The following is a 24538-nucleotide window of genomic DNA, read 5'->3' on the forward strand; positions in this document are numbered from 1 at the left end:
GTGTAGATGTACCCTTAGATTCTTTGGCCCAGATCTTCCAAGGTATTTAGGTACCTAAATCCCACTGAAATGCATACGTGTGCCTCTATACATTGAGGGCAGGAGCTCTTCCCTATCCACCAGGGCCTTGTGGGGATAAGTACATTAAAGACTGCGAGATGCTTGGGAACTACAGTAAAGGGGCCCAGTTAAATAGATAAGATAATTAGCTGGAACCATATTTGGCCCATTTCTTGCCCTCAGATACATGGGGCCAGATCCTTATGAATGGAGCTATGCTAATTTACACCAGCGGGGGGATCTGACCCAAGGACTCAATTCTCACTGCAGTCAATGAAACGACACCTGCCACCACTGGCCCTACGGTTGTAGGTGCAATGGTAGTTCTGTGCTTGGGGCACCGTCCCACGCTAAAACGTGAGGAAACAGAGGAGTAAAAAGAGACTTCCTTCACCTAATTCCAGGCACTATTGACAGATAGTAATTTAATAGCCTAGCTCTTCCATGTGAAGGATCTATATACACTACTGCCTACCCTAAGTACTGACAAATCATGAGTCAACCCACCCCCTCCACAAACTGAGTTTTTAGAAAATAATAAAGTTGGGGTTCTTTTTATAGGCCTTCTGCTCTCTGAGCCGTTAGGCTATGCTTTCTCACATTTTCAAGTTTTTCTCCACAACCACAAGGGCTGGAAACGTCTTTTTTTTAAAGAAAGCGGCAATTCTTATGTATTCCCATGACTCCAGTAGCTGGGGCTTTAAGAAAAGAACCATATATTGCACAAATTAGCAACATGGCATATGAAGCAGCTGCCGTAGTGCCCTGGCTGGTGTAGTGAACATTCCTCTCTGGAGCACTACAGCAGCAGTATGATGACTTGAAAGGGACTAGGGAAAAAGTTATCTTCCTAGTGACATGGGTTAGCTGCTGACCCCGCCCCTAAACATGAGCATAGGGGGCCAAAAGAGTGCTGCAAATGGGTGGGGGAGGATGGAAAGAGGAAGCAGTGGCTGTGTGTCAAGCTCCCCCCTCTCGCACCCCTTCCGTGCAAACATCTGGGGTGGGGGTGGCCAACCTGAGCCTGAGAAGGAGCCAGAATTTACCAATGTACATTGACAAGGAGCCACAGTAATACGTCAGCAGCCCACCATCAGCTCTCCCACCCCGCTCCCAGCGCCTCCCACCCACCGGTAGCTCTGCCCATCAGTGCCTCTTCCTCCCTCCCCGCACCTCTCAATCAGCTGTTTTGTGGCGTGCAGGAGGCTCTGGGGGGGGGGGGGGGAGGAGAGGAGCGAGGGCACTGCAGGCTCAGGGGAGGGGCAGGAAGGGATGAAGTGGGGGCAGGGCCTGTAGCAGAGCCAGGGGTTGAGCAGTGAGCACCCCCTGGCACATTGGAAAGTTGGTGCCTGTAGCTCCAGCCCTGGAGTCGGTGTCTATAAGGAGCCGCATATTAACATCTGAAGAGCCGCATGCAACTCCGGAGCCACAGGTTGCCCACCTCTGATCTCGCAGATGTGGCATGTCAGAAGGAGGGCGGAGTTAGGGAGCTTTCTCAAGGAAGAAGTGGCAATAAAGACAGGTCCTATTTGTGATGCTCTAAGTTACTGCCCAGGAGACACTAAACTCTAAGACCTAAGGACATAGTTGCTTAATCGAACTATAACTACAAGATTTTAGCCTGCCTGGCGAAGGCTGTTATCCAGGCCTTAGGCTAGAGATGCCACTTGCCTTTGCTCTTGTAACTTACAACAGAACTTGCTTTTCTTAAGAAGCTTTTGGATTCTGGCTGTTATTTGGGCAACCCCGGCAGGTCTCCTTGGGGGCAAGGGAAATTCACTTCTGGCCTCTGGTCAGAGGCAGGAGGGGGCACAAGGTACTGGATCACTCAGTCCCAGAAAGCTCCTAAGAGGCAACCTGTACTGAGCAAGGTGCACAAGAAAACCTCATGGCCTCAAGAAGCGGCCATATGGATCACCAAAAGCTGCACTGTACTTTTTGTTTCCCATTAGGATTTATGGTTGACCCACTTGTTATTCTTATAGTTTGTGATAGAGTAGTGTCAGAGTGTTAGGTGCTGTACAGATACAGAGTAAGAAACAGATGCTACCCCAAAAGGCTGATGGTTTAAACAGACAAGGCAGACAGAGGGAGAGAGATATTAGTATCCATAGTTCCCCAACATTATGCCTTTTAAGTTTAACATCGATTAATATAGCAAAATGAACAGAAGGCTGAATTGAAATGTCATTTTAATTGGCTTTTTAAAATTAAATTTGAACAAAGAATGAGTTTGGAGAGAAGAGATGAGCAAAAATAAGCATCACTTAAACTTCCTTTTCTAGCAAACCTTTGCTAAACTATGCCCAGGATTATCTGGGCAGAAGATTGCCACAAAGCCCAGAAAGGCTCAGCTCTGAGAAATATAGGCCCCAATCCACCCTTTGATGACACGAGTGTAAATCTGCAGTAATTTTACTGCAGTCAACAGCGTTACTCCAGATTGACTCCAGAGTAACAAAGGCAGAACTTGTCCCCAGATGAATAAGGCACTCAAAGATGCACCTTTCTTTGAAAGCAGTGAGACCATCCTTAAAACAGGCACAAAAAGACCCTCATCTTAAGCTATCGTGGGCTACAGCCCACTTCATCAGATGCATAGAATGAAACATACTATGCATCCGATGAAGTGGGCTGTAGCCCACGAAAGCCTATGCTCAAATAAATTTGTTAGTCTCTAAGGTGCCACAAGTACTCCTGTTCTTTTTGCAGATACAGACTAACACAGCTACTACTCTGAAACCTCATCTCAGAAAAATCATCTCAGAAAAATCCCCAACACTCTCTGAGTTTGGAAATGTTGCAGCTGATGTTTGAAAGGATGGAGTAGAGAGACTGGATTCTCTGAGCCTTTTCTCTATGATCTTTCCAGGGGTGTCTGGGGAATGAAGAAACAGCTAGAAGACCTGTGAAAATTACCAGGAAAGCCTACAGCAGGGAGAGAGATGGATAATACAAGTAATTGCATAAAGCACTACTGGTGAGGAAGGAGCATCTGTCTGCAGGCACTCTGGAGAGTACTACAGGAGCAAAGCAATATTCAGTACTTGTAAAGCAGACAAGATTTAGGAATGATTAAACTTGGGATGAAATGTTTTCAGGTGAAGAGTCTAAGAGCCAATGATCTAGACATGAAAGAGACCAACGGACACCACCATATCCACTTCAGCATCCAGCTTTGTATTCAAACACATAACACATTTTGCCTGATAAATCCCCTATCAGCAGGCAAGTTTCACAGATGACAGTTTTTCACCAAGTCAGGGACTTCAATCATTTTCATCTCCAGTCCATATTGCTCGAGAATTGCTACAGACAGTCAGTACTTCATCAGTACCCTGCGGGGACAGAGGAACAGATCAGAACACGGAACTGCAAGAGCTTTAAAGCAATGATTTTTCCATACTCCTGTCATTGCTAAAAGTGGGTTTGGCCATCTAAGGGATGGATTGTTTGTTGGATACAATAAGGCTCCCAATACCATAGTGTCTGGGCAAGAATGGGCACATACAACCTTTGGAGATGTGGTACTGTAAGTCCCATCTATCACAGAAAGTAAAGTAGCAATCCAGCAGGGCACAAAGTGACATTTAAAAAGGCTTAGGGCTTGTCCGTATGGAGAAATTGACTGCATTAGCTATTCTGGAATAACTTTCGGCAGGGACACACGATTCTGGAAAAAAAGGTGGATTTTATTTCAGAATAATTACTCCGCTTTGGATATGCATTAATTATTCTGGAATTAAGTGACTTTTATTCCAAAATAGAATGTCCACATGGGGAGCTATTCCAGAATAGCTATTGCAGAACAGTGGATTCCACAATAGTTTTCCTGGTCAATTCCCCTATATAAACAAGCTTAGATATAGCAATTGAGAATGAGGTTCTAAAGCAGAGGTCACTGAAAAGAGAGGTGGGTGCAGCAACATCACAAGATTAATGAAGGATGTAATTAATATCAATCAAATGAGCAACCAGTGAGGGCATGTTTTTGGTCTCAGTAAACTGGTGCAGCTCCACTAGTTTGAATGGAATTCCTTTGATCTACACTGGGGTAAATATGACACACTAAATATGTGGATGATGTCAGAAGAATGCAAACCATATTTCTGTATTTCCCTTCTTATGTCATTATTTCTGTTCATGTGCACTGAGAAATATTATGTTTCTATAGTAGACACGTGAATAATGTTGATATCAAGGTGTGGCCAAGCCAATGTAGCAGTATGTGATATTACTATTACTTTCTGTCACTGTTTAGACATGGAAGGGGTTAATCATAAGCATATATATACACAGCCAAAAAAAAAAATGCATCACAGAGAGAATAGTCTAATACATGAAAAATTAGCATACGTTTGAATAGCTGACTATCTTTTGGCAATGATTAGGCCAACCTGCTAAGGCATTGAGATTCAAATTGTCCCAACTGCACTGCGGCTTTTGAAAGCCTAAACCTATCAAACAGCTTTACCAATAATGTTTTTCTAGATCTGGATTTAAATAATGGACAATACAAATTCAGAAAGCAGGTATAATAGCTATCTTTTAAAAGAAGCATTCTTAAGAAGATTTCAAAGAACTGACACACGCATTATGCAGGCAAGGTGGCAAGATGGATGCATGTTGAATTTCAAACATGACTGGAAAGAAATCTATCGGACTGGATCATGGAACAATATATTACGTGTCTGGTTTTACATTATATATTCTTCCATCCTTTCCTTTCCCTCATCCTCTTGTCTATACTTACAATATATAGGGCTAAATTATGCTCTCAGATGTATACACAAGGTTTCCCTTGATCCCAAATCAATGAGAGCCTTACTTATGTCCTAGGGCACAATTCTATTCATAGCAGGAGATGCTGTGGGATGTTATCCAATTCTTACTGCTGCTACAGAATGAATGCAGTATCCATAAGTGTCAACAAGCACCTAACATGCTAGTGCTTGAGTATCCTAATAAAGGAGTGTGGTTTCCTGAAAGGTGGGAAGATTACAGGGATGCCTACCACAGTGAAGTCTCCTCAGGTTAGGATTTGCCTGCCCTGTATTAAATATCAGATACATATGAGCTTAACTGGCTCATAGCGGACATCTGCAGGTCAATTTTGCCTGCCCAGTTTCAGAGTCACCATGCACCACTGAGCTCCACTCTTTCACGTATTCCATGAGAAACAAGCTCACCTGTGATTCTTTTCATGAGCACAAATTATTTCAGGGAGCGGCTGGAATAAACAATGTGCAAAGAGGTGCTTTTGGCTTCCTTGTCAATAGGGGAGTTCTTTGCCTAGCTTGTGATTGTACATATTCCCCAACTAACTTCAAGATGTGAATGTAAAACTGCCTTTCTCTTACCTATCACCATATCTTTGGGTTCGTCTCACCATTAACCCCCCCCCCAAACCTAAAATAAAGCTGAATCAATGACTCAGAGCAGCAGCCATTTGGGTAAGGAAAAATGATTATCTACAAGAGGAGGTAAAAAAGGAAGAAATAAAAGGATCAAGGACGAGTTGACTTGCACAGAATTAAGTAATTTAATAGAATGGAAGAGAATCAGCACTCACAGGTGGATTGAAAGTGCAGGGCATCAAAGTGTGATCGCACGGTGGGTCCTTTCGGCAATGAATGAATTACACTCTGTCGCACATTGAATGGTATTTTTTCCCATCTGTGACATTCTTTGAATAGATCAAGTGGAATTCAATTCAAGTTAATAGAAGCCTGAACTATTTTTCATGTTATTGGGTAATGCCAAGCACAAATGAATGGAGAATGCTTGCACAAAGCGGAATAAGGGGTGTGAGAAGATCTGATGTATGGCATGCCTGCCAGTGAAGGGAAAGCATCTCACACACTGGCTTGACAACTCAGGCCCTCCCGCAGCCTAGGTGGCATGGCACAGCTGACAAACTAGCTTTCTGATAAGCCTTTCTCATCACAAAGAGGCATTGCTGAATCCCTACTGCAAAATGCTACAATTGATGAGGCATGATCTAGTACAGGGGTCGGCAACCTTTCAGAAGTGCTGTGCCGAGTCTTCATTTATTCACTCTAATTTAAGGTTTCACGTGCCAGTCATACATTTTAACGTTTTTAGAAGGTCTCTTTCTATAAGTCTATAATATAGAACTAAACTATTGTTGGATGTAAAGTAAATAAGGTTTTTAAAATGTTTAAGAAGCTTCATTTAAAATTAAATTAAAATGCAGAGCCCCCTGGACCAGTGGCCAGGACCCGGGCAGTGTGAGTGCCACTGAAAATCAGCTCGCGTGCCGCCTTCGGCCCGTGTGCCATAGGTTGCCTACCTCTGCTCTAGCCCTTCCATGCAACAGAGAGGCTCTTGAGAACTAGTGGCAAATATGAATACTTCTTGCAATTCTTGCTCGTATCTAGGTTGGCTATTCTGCTTGGAACCTTCCGTTTCAAATGAAAAGTTTGCATTTGTCATATAATAACACGTCGCCCTTATGTAGCGCATTTCATCTTTCGATCTCAAAGCACTTTACAGCTTGGAAGTCAGTATCATTATCTAACCTGGTCTATGTTACATCTGATAAAGAAACAGCTAGGAAGCCCACTGGGGATTAGGCAGTCAAAAACAAGGCACACAGGAGACATAAAAAGACACAGAAACCCAGATAGGGACCCTAGTACTGATGAGCCACAATTGGGAGAAACACAGACCTGGAAAACACACCAGATCTGGCAATAGACAGCTATCAAGACTTACAGAGAAGTATAGGGTAGCTCTTCTAGGGACCAGGTCATCCTTGGTGTAAGCCCACTGAAATGAATGGAGTTACAGGAGGAGTGAATTTGGCTCAGGGTCTGGAAAAAGCTCTTGGAACCCTGCTATAGAGAAGATGCATCTTTGTCCACGCAATATTGCTCCCACCTCTAGAAAACGGAAATATCCCCAGAATAATCTGCTAAAACGAACTACAGCAAGGACGGCCCACCTGCTCCTGGTCCAGTCCATAGAGTGGAAAGCTACTGGGATATGCAAGGCAATGGTAACATAGTGCACCAATCAGTGAGATTCTGGGGTGTTTAATGAAATCAGTGGGCCAGATTCCATGTTCATTACTGCAGTGATGAGAACAGGCCACTGTGCCCCCCTGGAGAATTTGCCCTGTGTAGTAGCAGCATAAAGTTGTCATATATGGCCCAATAGTGATAGAAGGATATACTTTTATGCACAATGCATAATTAATCTGTGGAACTCATTGTCACAAGATGTCACTGAGGCCAAAAACTTAGCTGTATTTACTACAGGATTACACATTAATATGAATAATGAGATCATCCACCGTTAGAGTAAGCAGGATAAGAAAAAAATGGAGAAGGAATAAAAACCCTCATACTTCAGGGCCTAAGTCAGCCACTAACTGATAGGAATTAGTAAGAAACTTCCTGTATGGGCAGCTTATTCCACAATTGTTCATTATGGGTTGCCCCCTTGCTCCCCATGCTGTTTCCCTCCCCCTTCTTCCTCTGAAGCATCTGGTATGGATCACTCAGAGACAGAATACTGGATAAGAAAGACCACTAGACCAGTTCAGTTGGGCAATTCCTATGTGAAATGTGCTGTCATGTACTGTGGATTCTTAACCAATGCGTGACACAAAAGATATTGAATCACAATTAAATAAACAAACAATCGTCTATTGAACAAGCTCAGAAGTCATACACTGAATTAAATGCAATGAATTATTCAAGTGAAGAACAAAAATCAGCATCTATAGGTACGTCAGCATTGCATTAAGGTGTCAACCTCTGTTTGATAAAGGCATTGTAAGCAAAGGGCAAACATGTAGCGGGTTGTAAAGTTCAGAAGCACATCAATGGAGATGTCTTCAAGAGTACCAAAGGTGATGTGCAGTGCAAATGCATTTCATTTCCCTAAAGTCAGACACTCAAGCAGCTTACACCTTATGATAATTAATTGCACTAACAGCGTAGGATGCTACTTACCTCGCCATTCAAGAAGCAGTAAAATACTGACACAAAGAAACCCTGGAAAAAAACAAAGGGAATCATTATTAGATCATTATTTGAATAAAGCATGGTGAAACATGTAGAAAAGTGGGTTTAGATGTGTCCCAGAGTTGTACTGCCACAATGTCTGACAGAAACTTACCACCCATCTCTGTTTTCTGTTACTGTTCTTAGAGGAAGATGGCTGCAGTTCGTTAGACTTCCTTGGGGTCTGCTTCTGCAGCCACAGTCATGTCGAAAAGCACTTACCAGAGTGGCCCCATTGCTACTCAGTAGAGTGTGGGGCCAGAGAGTTAAAGACGTAGGGCTGGAGTCTGCCACCCTCAGGGTATGTCTCTACTGCAATTAAAGATGTGATTCTAGCATGGATAGGCACATCGGTGCAAACTAGTAACTTGAGTACATACCCAGGGTCACAGGTGGGCTTGTATTGGGGCAGCTAGCCTGCGCGGCAGCCCATGGCACCATGTTTTCACTACTATTATTGTCTGTGCTAGCTAGATTAAAGCTAGCACAGGTATGCCCACCTGCGCTGCAATCACACCTTCATTTGCTATCTAGACATACCTATGCTTGCGTTCAGTGGTGCTTCACACTGCAAGTAGACCCACTGCTTTTGGTGGGATTATGCTGGGAATGATATACTACTCCATTAAGTCAGGGTGGTAAAATAGCACCCTTAATAAATAAGAATGAATTAAAGATATCTGATCTAGCTACACAGGGTGAATTCCTTGCCCAGCTGAAGTCAATGGCAAAGCTTCCATTGACTTCAATGGGCCCAGGATTTCACCCATAGTTATGTAACCATTGACGTTACAAATGGAAAATGCCTATTAGATCACCCGCAATCACAGCATGAAGTCCCCTGATGCAGGACATAGCAGATAATATGCATTTTCTAAAGGAGTATTTTAAATCCCGTTTACTGTCTCAGCTACTACTGTTATTATTTATTGGTACTGTGCTAGCACCTAGGAGCTTGAGTCATGGACCAGGACCCCACCACATGGGCCCTGTACAAACACAGATCAGAGGTTGGTTACAGTCCCAATGAGCCTATGACGGTTGCTCTTTCCATGAGAGCATCATGTTACTAAGAGTCCCATTCTGACCAAAAAGGGAATGCAATGCCCAAGTGGTTGTAGGGCAACGGCTTACTCCTACTGAAACCATTGACTTCAGTGTGCGCAGAATCAGATCCTTGCGCTACAAAGTCATAGAGAGAAATATACCGTCTAGTGCAATGATTGAGTTTTACTTTCAGCAATGGGGTGTACTACCTCGTATGGTAACACAGATCTACTTCCCAGCTGCTCTCCCTTTCACATACCGCTCTGCAGCGCCATCGTTCTTCTGCGGGCAGCGAGCATGACCAGGTAAAATATGCAATTTACTTTACACAATGAAAAATGTAGTGAGTCTTATTGCTTAGGAACAATATCCCTCCTTTAATAGTTTAAAAGGGGCTGTTTTTCTCCTTTGCTTTTGTGCTTCTGTTCCTGGAGTGACACTTTGGACTTCAAATACAAATATGAAATCGTTATCCATATCCGAAAGCTTTAAGAACCCACAGTCATAGACCCTGCCTTTCCGCAGTAGTTCCCAATCATCGGCACTGGTGTTCTTGGCTGTATCCCTACTTTAGGGACTGATCCCATGGAAGTCAGTGGCAATACTGAACTTAGGCCCCTAGTCAGGAAGGTGAATAAACTTTAAGCACATGCATAGCTCCAGTGAAGTGCTTAAAATGAGGCATGCGCTGAAGTGCCTTCCTGAATCGAGCATTCAATGATGAGTCTGTGTGCTGGACCCGGAGTGCTGTTACTACTTCTGCTCATTGCCCATTCAAACCTGATCCTGTTCCCGTCACAGTCCTGGCAAAACTCCCACTGACTTCAGTGACAGAGAAACACAATCCTCAGGGGTGCATGCGCCAATCAGCAACAAAGTTTGGGACGGACCAAGTTCCACTGCAGATTAGAGCATGCGCCATCGCACAAGAAGTGGGGCAGGACCACGGTTGGTACAACCAAACTCTTGATCAAGTGAATGCTTGCTTACTTAACAGGGGGTCTCTGCCGCATGCGACATACTATATACAACCACGTCATTAAAACAAACAAGCATTTAAAGAAAATGACTAATTATATATATTGCAATGGTACCCAGTAGCCCCAGGCATGGAGCAAGACCTCATTGCCCCAGGCACTGTACAAAGACAAAAGCAAAAGACAGCTCCGGCACCAATGAGTTTACATGCTAAGCCAAAACCTGTTTCAAGAGTTATTTCTACTAAGGGGTTCTCATTGCCCCAAGCTTCACAGCCAAGAGCACCGGGGATCCCTTTAGCAGTGCCCAATACTTGCGATTAAGCGTTCTCTCCTACCTGAAAAGACTGCAAGAAGGAATTGAAGTAGATGAAGACTATCTGGGAAATGTCGTCTTCGCCGGGGTTGACAAAGAAAAGCATGTAGGTAATACCCAGAAGAGGCAGAAGGACTAACGTAGCCTTTACTGCCTTCCTGCAGGGTGCAAGCAGAGAGGAAAAGTTATTAGGAGAGGAAAACCAGGCTGAGTGATGTAACCCTCAGAGAACCACTCACCCACAGGGAATTACAATGAAGAACTAGAGAGAGGAGGCCTGAGACAAGCATAAACCAGGCATTACTCCACAGGGCTTACTGGAGTCACACTGGTGTGAGATCAGTATCATCTTTCTATCTTTTCCCAACAGACACTCCTCCCCCTCCTAGAAGTTATTCCCATCTTCTCCAACCCACACTATGAAGCCCCTTCCTGAATCATTAGCACTCCCTTAACATCCCAGATTCCCCGCTCCAAGCCAGTTCCCCCCTGCCTCTACTCTGTCACCAGGCCACCTCCATGTTTTTCCTCCTCACCAGTTCCCTCCAGTTCCTGCCTTCGACATGCACCCCAGGCTGCACTCCCATCTGGTTTCCCACCAGGGAGAGCAATGGTGAAGATCGATGAGGCATTTTGGCAGCTGGGAAGTGGTTTGTGTTGGGATTCTCTCCACACCCGCTCTTCCTAGTGGTGGTGGGAAACCCACATAGATATTGGTGCTTCTACTTACCTTCTCAGTGCTGGAAAATGAATTGAAAGGTCCGACAGAGAAGTACATGCTACTCGACAGTATGTTTCATGTTTACTACTACATTTACTAGATAGGCGTTGCAAGTTCAATGGGGTTCAACATTGCTAGCAATTAAAGATGGGCCTGGATTGACATCTGGATTGAAACTACTTTGAAGTTCAGAGGAGTTGTTGGGAGGAGTGGTTTGGATCCAGTCCCATATTTTTAGCAATGTGTATTTTTAGGAGAAATTCCTAAGCAGAGTCTAAGAACTGACTGGAATATACCACTGTGATATTCAAGGAAGCTGGCAGTAAACTGTGAAATGATTTGTGGTGGTGAGATTTTGTGACATGATCAAATTACAGTCAGTCTATTCCAGCAACTTTGCACTGTGATTAGTGTGTCATTTCCAGTCTGCTAGTTAATTAAGCAACAAGAAATTACTGATTTATAATTATAATATTAAGGGAGATTACAGAGTGTAAATTTAACAGCCAGATTGGATTTGCACGGCTGATAGGGATTTTGAAAACAATATGCGACTGGTGTCTCTTCCTATCAGACTTCAGGAGTAAGATGCTGTATTTAAACAACTGAGGCCTGGTCTACATTGGGGGTGGAGGGGGGAATCGATCTAAGTTACGCAACTTCAGCTATGTGAATAATGTAGCTGAAGTCGACATACTTAGATCTACTTACCGTGGTGTCTTCACTGCGGTAAGTCTATGGCTAACGCTCTCACGTTGACTCCACCTGCACCTCTCGCCCTGGTGGAATACCGGAGTCGACAGGAGAGCGCTCAGTGGTCAATTTATTGGGTCTACACTAGACATGATAAATCGCCCCCCGCTGGATCGATCGCTGCCCGTCGATCCAGTGGGTAATATAGACAAGCCCTGTATTGGTGATTAGTGCTGGCTATGCACACTATCTTACACAGCTCCTGTCAGCATGGGTATGCGAGCAACTCACCGTTATTGATGTATCTAATCTCACAGCACCCCTAAGTGGTAGGGAGCTGGTGTTATCCCCCCTAACAGCGGGGAGACTGAGGCATGGAGAGATTAAGTGACTTGCCCACTTGCCCAGCACAGCTAGGAAGCCCCAGTCTAGCACCTTAATCACAAGACCATTTTTCCTCTCACCTCCTCTACGCCAAGGAGGAATTTGGCCCCCATATCCCTAAAATTCCTGAAATAAGGATTAAAATCATCCTTCTACTCTTTGATTTCAGGAACATTTGGGCTAAACTGGGGAAAGCTAGATAACAATGGATTGAAAATATGGGTTAATGTCTAATCTTGCCCTGGGATTCCAATTGCTATGGACAGATGATGGATTATTGTCTGCCAGGAGACAGGTAAAATCCTTCTATTTGCTGTTGCGAGTCAAACTAGCACTTAACCAGCATGGCGTTCCTATGTGTCTTTAAGGTCCTCATAAATGAACCATAATTAATAGAGATATCCTGTTGCCTAGAAGTGGAAGGGACCTTGAAAGGTCATCGAGTCCAGCCCCCTGCCTTCACTAGCAGGGCCAAGTACTGATTTTGCCCCAGATCCCTAAGGGGTCCCCTCAAGGATTGATCTCACAACCCTCGGTTTAGCAGACGAATGCTCAAACCACTGAGCTATCCCTCCTCCCCGTGAAGACAAACAGAAGGGAAAAGGATAATCATGTAAGAGGAGGACAGGCAGATGGCATGCTCCGTCACTTCAAGGAAATGCTTGTCATTATGTACAAGAAAAAAGAAGGAGAAGAAAATAAAGAATAACCCATGGCCATTTCTCAGTGAAAAGGAAGGGAAATAATAGAAATCCCTGCATGTAACAGGGTGCTAAGCCCCTACTCTGATCTGGCAGGCAAGGAGTTAACTGTCTATCCCAATTACTGGCAGTGCAGTGTGGGCAGAGGTTAGCAGAGGGCAGGGGGAATGGGAAAGAACAACCGCCATCGCACCAGGTTATGAAATACCATGTGGCTTTTCTGTCTGCTGCTGCTGCTAACCATTGTGACTCCGACTCCTGGCCACAAACACTTGGGAGAGGCGGCGCTCTGTGAAAGGCTTTTGATCATGCTGGCCATCCCTGCCAACGAACACTGCATTCTGAACCCAGCGCAGCTCTGCAGTGACATGCAGGTCAGGTGGAAACATTCATTACCTCCATTGCTTTCTCTCTCTAGACACTCTCTGACCCACTTTCTCAGTCACACTAGCTAGAAGCCTGAGCACAGCGAACACCCTGAGATTCTTTTCTGGTCTAGTGAGTGATTTCCTTCCAGTACAGGCAGCTCGCATGCCCATCCAGTATCCTCCCGCTGGTACCTTGTGCTCCTGCTTGTTTGTTGTATCCACCGGTTGTTAATCATCTTATACTCCGATTGTAAGCACTTTGGGACAGGGGCTGTCTCTTTGGTGTATGTTTGTACAGCATCTAGCACAATAGAGCTGGCTAGGGCCTCTAGGAGCTACCACAATACCAATAAACAATACGAATATGGGGTATTCTTCAAGTTTAAGTGACTATTGGGGCAATACTATTAGATATTACTTGTATTGCAATAGCATATAGGAGCTCCAGTCATGGAGCAGGACCCCACTGGGTGCTGTACAAACACAGAAGAAAAAGACAGTCCTTGCCCCCAAGTTCCAAGTGTAAGACAAGAGACAACAGGCGTATAATAATAATAGCACCTAGCTCTTATATAGTGCTTGTCACCAGTAAATCTCAACGTGCTTTACAAAGGCAGTATCATTCTCTCTATTTTACAGATGGGAAAACTGAGGCACAAAGCGACCGGGTGACTTGTCCAAGGTCACCCAGCAGGCCAGGCATAGCACTCAGGTCTCTTGAATCTCAGTCCAGTTCTCTCTCTTCAGACAGACAGGGAGCACAAGGAAACAATGCTGGTCAGCACGCTAGGCAGTGGTCTCAACCCACAGCTGCCTAACCGTTTAAAAAGGGCAGATTCTTTCATGACATTACTACTGTGAAGTTTAAAAGATTAGGTGAAACATGAGGGACCCCCCGTGCACTGCATGAGGCTTGCATGAAATTTAAATGTTTTTTTATTCATCATGTGCAGAAGCAGCTTTGCAGCTTTGTGACAAAAACCCTTTGTGACAAAAATCTGATCATCACCACTTGTGCAGGGATAAAGCCAGCTCGTCTTATTCAAGCTGTCTGGGAATGTTTTTACATGCCCCACCATTCATTCCAGGGAGAGCAAGGAGCTGAGATCTCAGTCTTTTCCCCCTTTTGGTTTTGGAACCATTGCATGAGGCATGAGCAGGGAGAACGGAATTTTTTTCTACCATGGGCTTCATTTCTCAGTGAATGTGCAGAGGGGAATTGAAGCAAGAGCATCAGGCCAGTGCATTAACCTCACAGCTTACCCTGAAACCATGTTTCAAGGTCAGAAGCAAAAGAAAAGCAGTGGACCAGACACCAAAGCCACGTTACTCAGGCAAAACTCCCTTTCAAGACACAAGCAGGTCAGACTTCAGGGTTCAGCGCTCAGCTTGGGAACCTGAGATTTCACACAGCAGTGACAGGTGACTTTGGGAGTCCCAGTTGTGCCTGCCATAAAACCCCTGCAGAGCTTGGGAGACCTGCATAACCACACAAGACCTCACGCTGTACTCTAAAGGTCCAGTCTTACAAGGCGTTCAAGTCAGCATTTCCTGCAAGGTGCTTACGGCCTCCACATTGCTCCCTGTATTTGGATGTACAGTAATCTGTGGGCATGAACAGAAACATCTCTGTGTCCACCTACTTGATCCGTGAGCTCAAGACTATAACCCAATCCTGTACTCCTTGTTTCCCCTCAAATGCCTACTGCCTTCGCTGGGAATTTAGGAATGCAGAAAAGGGATCCGAATTTATGCCAGCACATCAACTATTTATTTGGCAGTCAAAGTATTATTACATGCACCCACAAAATTGTGTGCATAAGCGGAGAGGCAATTTGGTACAGGTTGTGCATTTCTACACTCATCAGTCAACTAAGCTCCATAAATAGTCTAGTCATCAGAGTAGTGGATTACAGAAAAATGTCATTTGTATAGCTATTGTAATATATTTTGAAACCGGTAGTTAAATGCTCTCCTCCCATGAACCAATCGTATTTTACTGGAGAGGAAAAAGTGGCCTTCTTGATGTATCACTTTTACACCAACTGACCTAGCTAGTGACACTGGGCCAAATTCTGAAATAGGTACCTTTGCATATGTACAGTAGAGGCCATGAGCACCCTGAAGCATGTAAACAGGTTAGGAGATGCAACAGCGCATATCTATCTGCACATAAATTCCAGCTGGGTGTACCTGATTTCATCCATGCACATAATTAGAATGGGTGCAAGAATGTATGCAAATTTCTGTAGATGCATTTTAAAAAAAACCCTGAAAATAACCTGCCCCATGAACAATGATATTGTACCCTAGCAGGGCATGTCTAAAGCATAAGGAGATACAGTTACCAAGCCTAGGTGTACAATCCTAAAATACAAAGGCAGAACAACGTCAGGGCAAGCGGTGGAGTATGCAGCGTTTTTGGTATCTAATTAATAAAAACCCCACAGCGTACATACTGCATAGAAAAGGTCAGAACATTTCTTATAACAATTGTGAAAAGCACTGGCCAACTTACCTGTATTGTATTGTTTCTGAAGTGGTTGAAGCTCTCAGTTTTGTCATTAAAATCCTAACGATGTTAAATAGAAATACAAAATTTATCTGGAAAAGGGAAAGGAAAAGATCAGGGAGCTAAAACTGGAGTTAAAAAATGAGATCTACAGAGAAGAGACATCAATAGTCATTTACAGGGAGCCTGATCCCACTGAAGTCAACGGGAGTTTAGCCACTGACTTCAATGGGGCTGGGATTTCCCACGTCATATCAGTGCGCATGGAGTCTGGTCACGTTTGGACAGCGGAAGCAGGTGCCATCTGAAAAGAGGTTTGTGAAACGGACTGTGAGGCCATGAATTCTTCCTGAGGCCATGCTGGTCCCACCCCAGCCCCGACAAATAGAACCATTCCAGCCAGCTGGGGTGCCAGGAACTAGTCAGGAATCTGGATGGGAGGCTCCAGAGCTATTTTCTAAGCCTGTAAACTCCTCCTTCCCTTCACAAGCCTGCTTTCTGCTGGAGTATCATGTCTGAGCTTGATGCAGATTTGGAAACACCTAGAAATCAGGCCCGATATACATTTTCCATGCATATTAAGGAACTGGAAGCACTGCAGTATTTGGACTCAGAGTAAGAGACCAAGGACACTGCTGCAGTGACCTCATACAGGATGTACCTGAAAAGTAAAATATTAAACAGCAAATCTTCCCAAAATATCAAGGCAAAGCGTTCATAGTGCTCCATTTTAGAAAGTTTTCAGCCAGCCACAAAATACAGTTTTCCTGATTTCGATCTCACTTATACAAGTTTACACTGGTTCAACTCCACAGACTTCAGTGGATTCACTCCTCATTGACAGTGGTTATTGTTGTGGTCGCTAGAAACCTCAGTGATGGACCAGGACCCCAGTTGTGCTAGGTGTTATACAAGCACCGAACAAAAAGGCATCGTCTGAAGCATCAGAGATGGCCACAGCTGGGGATGGGGCACTGGGTGGGGTGGACTGGTGATCTGAGATGGTACCGAAAATTCTCTCTCTCAGATATTTGGCTGGTGGTTTCTTGCTCACATGCTCAGGGTCAAACTGATCGCCATGTGTGGGGTCAGGAAGGAATTTTCCACCAGCTCAAATTGGCAGTGACCATGATGGGGTGGGTGGGTGAGTGTGTTTCACCTTCCTCTACAGCATGGAGCACAGGTTGCTTACCAGGAACATCAGGGTCTATCTTACTTAATCAATTCCATTACCGTTGCAGGGGCCTCAGGTATTGGTGCACCTGAACCCCTCCTATTCCCTGTATGAGGCACACACTAGTTTAGTCTCCTGCAGGGTGTACTACTTTGGTCTAATTTTGATTGTTGGGTTTAGTGGGCAGGTGGTGTTTGTGGCCTGTGAAACACAGGAGGTCAGACTACATGATCTGATGGTCTCTTCTGGCCATAAACTCTATGACTATGACAGTCCCTGCCCCAGACAGCCTGCGCCCAAATATTAGACAAGAGACAACAGATGGATACAGACAGACAGACGAGGGAGCACAAGGAAACAATGAGACAGTCCTTGTCAGCATCGTGGGCAGTGATCTCAGCACACCAGCTGCCTAACCATCGCCTAGTTTTTTGTAGGCATCGCAGCAAAGGAGAGGTTTATGAAGGGATTTGAAGGACGACAAGGTAGTTTTGTGGATGTTTACGAGTCCAGTAACTTCAATAGGAGCTATAGTTGCTCAGTACCTCTGAAAAATCTGGCCACTTACTTACTAGGCATTTACTTAGGTGCCTAAATATGGATTTGGGTGTCTAACCTCAGGCACCTACATTGTCGAGGAATGCCTGCTGACTAGGTTCAGCAGTGGCCTAGAAGAACTGCATCACGCCACTGAAGATGCCATCGCTTGGCTAGATGACTATGCACATGCTAAATAAATAAATTAGTATTGATTACTATTATTGCATAGGTTATTCATGCAGAAATTAGACAGACTTTCAGAAACTGGAGTATTGTGTCCAGTTCTGGGTGCCACGTTTCAGGAAAGATGTGGACAAATTGGAGAAAATCCAGAGAAGAGCAACAAAAATGATTAAAGGTCAGGAAAACATGACCTTTGAGGGAAGACTGAAAAAATTGGGTTTGTTTAGTCTGGAGAAGAGAAGACTGAGAGGGGACATGATAACAGTTTTCAAGTACATAAACGGTTGTTACAAGGAGGAAGGAGAAAAATTGTTTTTCTTAACCTCTGAGGATAGGACAAGAAGCAATGGGCTTAAATTGCAGCAAGGGAGGTTTAGGCTGGACATTAGGAAAAACTTCCTAACTGTCAGGGTGGTTAAGCACTGGAATAAATTGCCTAAGAAGGTAGTGAAATCTCCATCATTGGGGATTTTTAAGAGCAGGTTGAACAAACACCTGTCAGGGATGGTCTAGATAATACTTAGTCCTGCCACGTGTGCAGGGGACTGGACTAGATGACCTCTGGAGGTCCCTTCCAGTTCTATGACTCTATGAAATGCAATACCAAATTACGAATCCTGCATCACTGCCCAAGCACAGTTAGTAGCTTGAGATCTCATAATTCATTCATGCTCCTTCTTCTTACCATCCTATTTGGAAGTTCTGAAATGAATTGTGAGGGATTCTACTGTGTAACCAACTTATAGTTGGCACAGAATCCAAATCAGCCCCAATATTAACTTTCACAAATGAAAGAAAACAAACTACCACAGAGGATATAATCTCTAGTTGGTGTTGACTGGGGTGGGCATGTTTCTTTCCCTATTGGTAACACATTAACAATGTATGCCTGCCTGTAGCATTTTGCATCTTTAACCCTGATCTGCTATAGCCACAAATCAAAATGTCTCACACAAGGGGGGCAAGGTGGGTGAGGTAATGCCTTTGATTGGACCAACTTCTGTTGGTGAGAGAGACAAGCTTTCGAGCCACACAGAGCTCTTCTTCGGCTATAGGGCTTGTCTCTCTCACCAACAGAAGCTGATCCAATAAAAGATATTACCTCATCCATCTTGTCCCTCTAATATCCTGGGACCAACATGGCTACAACCAATTGAACCACACACCGTGGTGGGGGAATGATACTGCCTCTTATGTAGGCCATTTTATACATAAGTATTTTAAAGTTTAGTACTGTCAATATAAGGCTTTGTGATAAACTGGAACAATAAGGAATAAGAAGGTGGGAATTCTTTTCAGAAATGCCCTGCAACAGTGATATAGTGGCTGTCTGATACTGTACTTCCCTCACATAGAAGGCCATACGCGCCTGGGTGACACTTTAAACCTCCCCAAAAACAACGGCTTCCAAACACAAAGTCACTCTGCCTTGACAAGAGGCATGGAGAGAGGAAGCTCCTTCATTTCATTCAGCACATCAGAGTTTCTCATAAAAAACAACACAATAAGGCAAGCAATTGAGTAGTGACAAAATGTACAAAGTGCTTATATACAAATGTAAGAAGTCTAAATACTAAGATGGGTGAACAGGAGTGCCTGGCATTAAATGAGGATTTTGATATAATAGGCATCATGGAAACTTGAAGGAATGAGGATAACCAGTGGGAAATGGTAATACCAAAGAATGAAATGTATGGGAATGAGAGTAGCTCACGCTGGTGCTGGAATGGCACTATATGTAAAAGAAAGCACAGAGTCAAATGAAGTAAAACTCTTAAATGAAACAAACCGTACCATAGAATTTCTACAGGAAGAAATTCCATATTTGAATAAAAAGAGTATAGCAGTAGGAATATACTACTGAACACCTGACCAGCATGGTAACAATGATTGTGAAATGCTCAAGGAGATTAGGGGGGGCCACAAAAGCAGAAAGCACAACAATAAGGGGTGATTTCAAGTACCCTCATATTGACTGGGTAAACGTCACCTCAGGCCATAATACAGAGATAAAATTTCTAGACACCGATAATGACTGCTTCTTGGTGCAGCTAGTCCTGGAACCCACCAGAGGTGAGGCAATTCTTGGTTTAGTCCTTAGTAGAGCACAGGATCTGGTCCAAGAGGTGAGTATAGCTGAACCGCTTGGTAATAGCGACCATAATGTATTAAATTTATCATCCATGTAGGGGGGAAAAATACATTTAACTTTAAAAAAGGGAACTATGAAAAAATGAGGATGTTTGTTTGATGGAAATTAGAAGAAGCCATCAGAAGGGTTAAATACCTGCAAGCAGCATGGGGACTATTTAAAAACACCATAAGAGAGGCTCAAACTAAATGTATATCCCAAATTAGAAAAGACAATCAGAGGACCAAAAGAATGCCACCATGGCTAAACAATGGAATAATGGATGCCTTGAGAGGCAAAAGGCATCTTTTAAAATTTGGAAGTGAAAACCTAGTGAGGATAATTCAAAGGAGCACCGAATCTGGCAAGTTAAATATAATAAGGCAGGCCAAGAAAGAATTTGAGAAGCAACTTGCTAAAGACACAAAACTAACTGTAAGAATTGTTTAAAGTACATCAGAAGCAGGAAGCCTGCCGTACAGGCAGTGGGGTCACTGGACAACAAAGGTGCTAAAGAAGCACTTCTTAGTGTATACACAACGTGTCTCAGGTGGCACTCGACCAGGATTCATCACCAAATTTGGTCCGCTGGTTGGATCATTAGCTTCCCTGACCCGGGCTGGGTACTGACGGGAAGCGTGACATGAACGCTGATCCATGCCCCTGGAAGGAGCTCTCAAAGAAGACAAGGACATTGAAGAGAAGCGAAATGAATTCTTTGTATCAGTCTTCACTGCAGAGGACGTGGGGGAGATTCCCACATCAGAGCTATTTTTTTTGGTTGACAAGTCTGTAGTACTGTCCCACACTGATGTGTCAATAGAAGAGGTTTTACAACAAACTGATAAATTAAATTGTAATGTTGCCAGGACCAGATGGTATTGACCCAAGAGTTCTGAAGGAACTCAAATATCAAACTACTTACTGTAGTATGTAATCTATTGTTGAAACAAGCCTCTGTACCAGATGACTGGAAGGTAGCTAATACAGTAAAAGCTTTCTTATCCAGCATGTTAAGGGAATCAGGGGCGCCGGTAAGTGAAAAATTCCAGTTAACTGAGAGGGAGGGAGTTTGGGGGCTGGGGCGTGGGATCTGGGAGTGAATTTGGGTGCAGGAGGGGGCTCGGGGCAGGGTGTTGGGATGTGGAAGGGGGTGTGGGGCACGGGCTCTGGGAGGGAGTTAAAGTGTGGGAGGGGGCTCAGGGTAAGGGATTGCGGTGCGGGAGGGGGCTTGGGGTGCTGGATCTGGGGGATGCTTAATTGCTAAGACAAACAAGTTTGTCTACCCTTATGGGAGATAATTTTGCCGCTTCTTATTTATAATGTCACCTGAAAGTGAGAACAGGCGTTTGCATGGCATGTTTGTAGCCGACATTGCAAAGTATTTATGTGCCAGATATGCTAAACATTCGTATGCTCCTTCAGGCTTTGGCCACCAGTAGAGAGGACATGCTTCCATGCTAATGGCACTCGTTAAAAAAAATGCATTAATTAAATGTGTGACTCAACTCCTCGGAGGAGAATTGTATGTCTCCTGCTGTTTTACCCACATTCTGCCGCATATTTCATGTTATAGCAGTCTCGGATGATGACCCAGCACATGTTGTTCGTTTTAAGAACACTTTCCCTGCAGATTTGACAAAACGCAAAGAAGGTACCAATGTGAGATTTCCAAAGAGAGCTACAGCACTCGGCCCGAGGTTTAAGAATCTGAAGAGCCTTCCAAAATCTGAGCGGGACGAGGTGTGGTGAATGCTTTCAGAAGTCTTAAAAGACCAACATCCGATACAGAAACTACAAAACCTGAACCACCACAAAAGAAATCCTGATGGCATCTGACTTTGATGATGAAAATGAACATGCGTCGGTCCGCACTGCTTTGGATCGTTATTGAGCAGAACCTGTTATCAGCCTGTCCTCTGGAAGGGTGGTTGAAGCATGAAGGGACATATGACTCTTTAATGCTGCTGGCATGTAGCCGGTGTTGCTAGATATTTACAACAGTGCCATGCGAACGCCTGTTCTCACTTTCAGAGGACATTGTAAACAAGATGTTCTCCCACAGTGAAATGTACTTGTGGCCTCAGACATGCATGCACACCGGTGGAGATAGAACCCTGAACTGTTAGCACAGCCCACTGCCATTTGAACTATAGGAATAACTCCATCAGCTGTGGGTATATAGTGGGCTTTATTCCAGCCAGTAGGAGATATAACCACACATTAAAAGCCAATGTATTACTTATGCAACTTGTCTACCTCGTGTAACATGCCAGATCCCCCCATGGCCCTATGTAAATAATAATAGTGACTGAGGTTTCAACTTATCTGAGATAAAAAATGGTTTAGCGTAAGATTTCTGAAGAAGAATGATTTCCTTGCAGTGCCTATACATTCCAGTAATATTATAATTGCATGTGTTTCCCCCCGCCCGGCCTCCCATTCTTGATAGTCTATTTGGTGTAGATATCCATTGTGGTGCATTGTCATCTAATCATTTATGCCTCCAAACCCCCAAGCTCCTTTCTACCCAGAAATAATTATTATAAATAGCTTAATTGCAAACATTTTTCCTTGAAACCCTTTGGGGTGAAATCAATATTTGGATATTAGGCACACAGTTTAATATCTTTTCCTGGTTCATAGCAGGATCTCCAGCTGTTTCTTTGTCCCAGGAGTATTGGTGTCATGTGTTTTAATACAAAACTTGTTTGGTGATTTGGCATAAATTTGGTGCTTTGTAGTAAGTAGTATTGGTAATATATGTTATTAATACCTGTTTTTATCACTGCAAAGCAGCTATTACCAGGAAGCATTTGGTGATTCTTGAGGGGAGACACAGTAGAAGTTTAATAAAAATTGATCATTTCTTTGCAAACAGCCTTGCCAAAAATTTTAGAGGAATTGAGGGAGAAGGACAGAGGAGCTTTAAAGACTTGAAGCAGCTGCCGTGGATCAGAGAGAAAAAAGCCCAGTGATTCAAATGACGTAGAGATGCAGCCCGTGGCTGTGTAAGTGGTTCTGTTCTGCACAAAATCTGCTTCTCCAAACTTTGTGGCCTGATGCATGTTGTGCCAAACAACTAAGCAAGCTGTGTCTTAAAGCAAGTGACAGTGGAGTTCCTGGGATAGAGTGGCAGCGGCACATCTCACTATGAACCTGCGAAGGAGTCTAGATATTCAACTGGATGCCAGCCAATACCAGTGATTGGGGCCATGGGGTCAGAAGGACAACGGTTAACAGTAACTTCAGGCAGTTGCACATGAGTTGCACTTGGAAAAGAAGGGATGGTAGGGGCACCTCTTGGGATGCTGAATAGAACTTACTGCAGTAAGGTTCAATCCACATCTTGTAGTGGGGCCATCATTAACTTTGCTAGCCAAAGCTTTCCTTTTTGCACAGCGCTATTGTTAACCTTGATTTTTCCTGAACCCCTTTGGGAAGGGGTTTCTTGGACTAAGCATCAGTTGAGCCAATAAAAGGGAAAAGTCTCTCACAGAGATGCTAAAGCATCTCTCCACACTCTCACTAGCTCCTACATCTCACTGTATTTTTTCCCTGTGAGTGAGCTTTCCTGTCCACATCCACTCTCCTATTTCCCAGGCTGATGATGTTAGATTGTCCGATAGGGCCCACAATGAATAGGTCCCGACAGTGGTCTGGTTTGGAACTCCACCTCCCATTTCAACTTCCCCTTTGAATGAGATGCTAAACTCAATGTAATATTGTTTTGAAAATGTTTCTAGGATAGTAATATCCTACCTGTACTCGGTAGGACAGAAAATGTGGCCTCAGTCTTCCATAGCCCTGACACCTGCTGCTTGAAAATTATTCTTGCACTTTGTCTCCTTTTTAAAATATACGGTCACTTTGAGGAGAAGATTTTGATTCATGATCTTCTTGGAAGAATTGTGCTTTCAGGACTGACTTGAAAACATTTAAGAACACTCTTAGTTTTAAGCATGTATTTAAGTCCCCTTATCTTTAATGTGTTCTCCTGCATATGGATGCTTTTTTCTAAATCAGGGCTTAATTCAAGACTGGAGGTCCTCCTAAAAGATATGTTGAGTTCAACCAAAGTTACTGGTTTCAATTCAGCAATTGCTGGCCAAAATTGCATGGCCTGTGTTACGCCAGAGGTCAGACTAGATGATCACAATGGTCCCTTCTGGCCTTAAAATCTACGGGTGAAATTTTGACCCCACTGAAGCTAATGGGAATTTTGCTACTGACTTCAGTTGGGCTGGGATTTCCCTCTGTGACTCTGTGAAGATGGTACATCAGGTCAAAAAGGAGGGTTGAATGTCTTATCAGGACCCCATGTGGAAGAATACCATGAGGAGGAATTACCTGAGGGTTGAATACAGAAGACCCAACAAGGAGGTATAAAAGTAGGGGAAATGCATGAATTTCTTCAAGGCATTGTCTATGGCAGTGGCTCTCAACCGTTCCAGACTTCTGTACCCCTTTCAGGAGTCTGATATGTCTGGCGTACCCCCAAGTTTCACCTCACTTGAAAACTACTTTCTTACAAAATCAGACATAAAAATACAAAAGTGTCACAGCTCACTAGTACTGAACAATTGCTTATGGTCTCATTTTTACCATATAATTATAAATCAGTTGGAATATAAATATTGTACTTACATTTCAGTGTATAGTATATAGAGCAGTATAAACAAGTCATTGTCTGTATGA

The 24538-nt window shown here is 43.8% G+C and overlaps 1 protein-coding gene across 5 annotated transcripts in view; it reads right to left on the reverse strand.

The window, feature by feature from the left end:
- The window catches only part of CRHR2 (corticotropin releasing hormone receptor 2), a 272679-nt gene that overhangs the window by 14757 nt on the left and 233384 nt on the right, over positions 1-24538 (reverse strand). For 4 of the 5 annotated variants that reach the window (XM_054016597.1, XM_054016598.1, XM_054016600.1 and 1 more), the window contains 3 exons: positions 15819-15904; positions 10456-10591; positions 8043-8084 (listed from right to left, as the gene is read on the reverse strand). In XM_054016597.1, coding sequence (XP_053872572.1) covers positions 8043-8084; positions 10456-10591; positions 15819-15904 — 264 coding nt within the window. Of the gene's footprint in view, positions 1-2288; positions 3399-8042; positions 8085-10455; positions 10592-15818; positions 15905-24538 lie in introns of those variants that run through there. The other variant, XM_054016599.1, reaches the window with a different exon arrangement.

Source organism: Malaclemys terrapin, chromosome 2 (assembly GCF_027887155.1).
Source record: "Malaclemys terrapin pileata isolate rMalTer1 chromosome 2, rMalTer1.hap1, whole genome shotgun sequence".
NCBI lineage: Eukaryota > Metazoa > Chordata > Testudines > Emydidae > Malaclemys > Malaclemys terrapin.